General features: G+C 37.8%; 1 protein-coding gene across 1 annotated transcript; it reads right to left on the bottom strand.

The window, feature by feature from the left end:
* Positions 1 to 1,799: 1,799 nt before the first annotated feature.
* On the bottom strand, positions 1,800 to 2,567 carry LOC110924620 (uncharacterized mitochondrial protein AtMg00810-like). Its single transcript, XM_022168611.1, has one exon. The coding sequence runs from the start codon at positions 2,565 to 2,567 to the stop codon at positions 1,800 to 1,802; it is 768 nt and encodes a 255-aa protein (XP_022024303.1).
* Between the last annotated feature and the right edge of the window lie 288 nt (positions 2,568 to 2,855).

Genomic DNA, 2,855 nt, shown 5'->3' with positions numbered 1-2,855 from the left:
AATGTCTGCTTCTTAATGAGGTGTTCCTGGGCTTAGAACTTGATCCTTTTGTGAGGATTCAAGAGGAGTTTGGATGGGTGGAGATCTTTCCAACTGTTGTGAGGAAGTAGCAACAGTGGTTTCTAGTGACTTTTGTGATATCACAAGGTTATCCTCTGGGATCTCATCTTCTAGAGGTGCCTGTTTATGTTGTTTCTTTTTGGTGGGCTTTTTAGATGTGGGGCGTTTCATTTGGGATTTTTCTGGTGTGAGTTTCACAACACCGGTTGTGCTGTCATGATCACCAGGAGTAGTGGGCTCAACAATAGAGGTTTGACCAACAGATGTGGACTCATCTAAAACAAGCTCGTCCCCCCTTTTTTTGTGTTTTAGAAACTTTTGACTCTTTATCATGCATTCTTGTAAAAGTTTCATTTGTAATACTTTTCATTTGAAAAGCTATACCTTGTTGAAAATCCTTTTGAGACACTTGTTTTTGAAGGTAATAGCTTAAAAGTCTGGGATACATGAGAACAACATTGTTTGGTCCCTTTTTAATAGAATTCACATTTGCCACCAAGTCCGAGATCATTGCCTGGGATAGATTATAGTTAGATTTTGTCAAAATTGCATATCCCAAGTATTGTACCTTTTGTGGAATCTCATTGAATGAGGTGGTCTTGGTAGAAAGACATATTAGGAGGGTATGGAAAAAATATTTCATTTCAGCAGGAAATTTTGGTTTGAAAATTGTAACTCCTGTCAGTTGACCCTCATACCCCCTTTCTATGAACTCTGTGTGAATTTCCTGTTTTTCAAAAGAAGTTTTACCTGCCTGCTCATCCAAGCAAACACTATGGATATGGAAGATGTTGATATTTGGACAATGGTGCCTCCGACTTTTGACGTGATACCAAAGGGCCTTTTGTTTTGAGATTGAACTTCAGCATTGGCCCAGAATTGTCGGAGGGTATCCACATGTATCGGAGCATCGGTAGTTATGATAGTTTTGTATTTTGATGACGTCAAAACGTCAATTATTGAGTGGAAATGTGTATTTTTGTTGGTTTTGTCGAAGTACAAAAGTTAGTTATGGTGAGTTTTTATTTGCAGAGGCATAATCGGTGAGGAAAGATGAGTAGGGTTAAACAAGATGATAGTGGAAACCGCTTTGTAGAATTTGAATTCGAGGCGACAGTGTAAGCTCTGTTTGGATGGAACACGGGAATTTATATGGTGAAAAAGTGAAAGCTGACATGGCGTCTATTTCAAAGATCTGATGGTTAACTTCTGTCCATGTGGTAACCTCTGTTGGTGATAATGGATGGCAATTGTTTGACAACCTCTGTTTCTTTCCAACAGAGGTTGGGAACAGTGGATATGAATAGTGACTTATTTTAGTCTATCCGTGGATAGACATCAGAGGTTATGAACAATGGCTGATTTTAGTCTATTAGAGGATAAACATTAGTGGTTAGGATAACAGAGGTTGTGAGAATAGAGGATACCTTTCAGTAGTGGATGAATTTTAAGCCAAACAGAGGTTGTAGAAACAGTGGTTTGGAATAGACTTTAAGGATGTTTGAAAACTTTTTCAATCAAAGCTATTTTTAAGGATGGATTTTTGATTTTCTGAAAACATTTTAATGATTTCTATTCATGTAAAACAAAACTTTGCTTTTAATTCATGTTTAGCATGCCAAACCTAGACATCAAGCTTTCAAAGGTAGATGTGTCTAAAGCTTTTGTCAACACATCTGCCAGCTGATCCTTAGTTGGAACATGATGCAGAGAAATCAAACCTTTTTCATAGCTATCCCTCACAAAAAGTGATGTTTGATGTCAATGTGCTTTGTTGTTGAATGAGAAACTGGATTTTTAATGATGTTTTCAGATGCTTGACTATCCAACATAAGAGGAGTCTTTAGAGAAGTCACACCAAAATCCAGCAACTGATTTTGAAGCCATAGGAATTGGGTTATACAGCTAGTAGCAGCAATATATTCAGCCTCTACCGTTGATGTTGAAACCGTTGCTTGCTTTTTGCTTTGCCAAGAAACCAAGCAATTTCCTAGAAACTGGCACCCTCCTGAAGTGGACTTCCTTGTGGTATGACAACCAGTAAAATCACTGTCTGAATAATCTGAAAGCTCAATATTCCTATTAGCAGGGTACCAGATACCAAGTATGGGAGCACCTTTTATGTATCTGAATATACTTTTCACAGCTATAAGGTTGGACTTTCTAGGTGCTGACTGGGATCTTGCACAGACACATGTTGCAAACTTGATATTTGGCCTTGATGAAGTTAGGTACAATAAAGACCGAATCATGCTTCTGTAAAGTGTTTGATCAACCAAGTCATCTTTATCATCAACAGTGACCTGCTTTGTGGTTGCCATGGGTGTATTACATGGTTTACAATAATTCATATCAATTTTTGTTAACAGTTCTTTGACATATTTGCATTGATGAATGAATATACCATTTTGCAATTGCTTAACTTGGAGACCAAGAAAGCACTGAAGTTCACCCACGGCGCTCATCTCAAACTCTGATGTCATGAGTTCCCTAAACTCTTCACACATGGAATTGCATGTGGATCCAAAAATGATGTCATCCACATAAATATGGACAATCATCAAATCCTTTCCTTTCCATTTCAGAAACAGTGTTTTATCAATTTTACCTCTTGTAAAACCTATGGATAAGAGAAAGGTGGATAAAGTTTCATACCAGGCCCTTGGTGCTTGTTTCAAGCCATACAAAGCTTTATTAATCTTGGAGACATGATCAGGATAAATGGTATCTTCAAAACCTGGTGGTTGGCATACCTATACCTCTTCCTGGATCTTACCATAAAGGAATGCTCATTT

This window comes from Helianthus annuus, chromosome 17 (genome assembly GCF_002127325.2).
Source record: "Helianthus annuus cultivar XRQ/B chromosome 17, HanXRQr2.0-SUNRISE, whole genome shotgun sequence".
NCBI classification, from domain to species: Eukaryota; Viridiplantae; Streptophyta; class Magnoliopsida; order Asterales; family Asteraceae; genus Helianthus; species Helianthus annuus.
Note: the sequence above shows the minus strand (reverse complement) of the source record. Positions and strands in the feature narration are given on the sequence as shown.

Coding starts and splice junctions, on each gene's coding strand:
- LOC110924620 (XM_022168611.1), bottom strand. CDS start 2,567: ATGTGTGAAGAGTTTAGGGAACTCATGACATCAGAGTTTGAGATGAGC.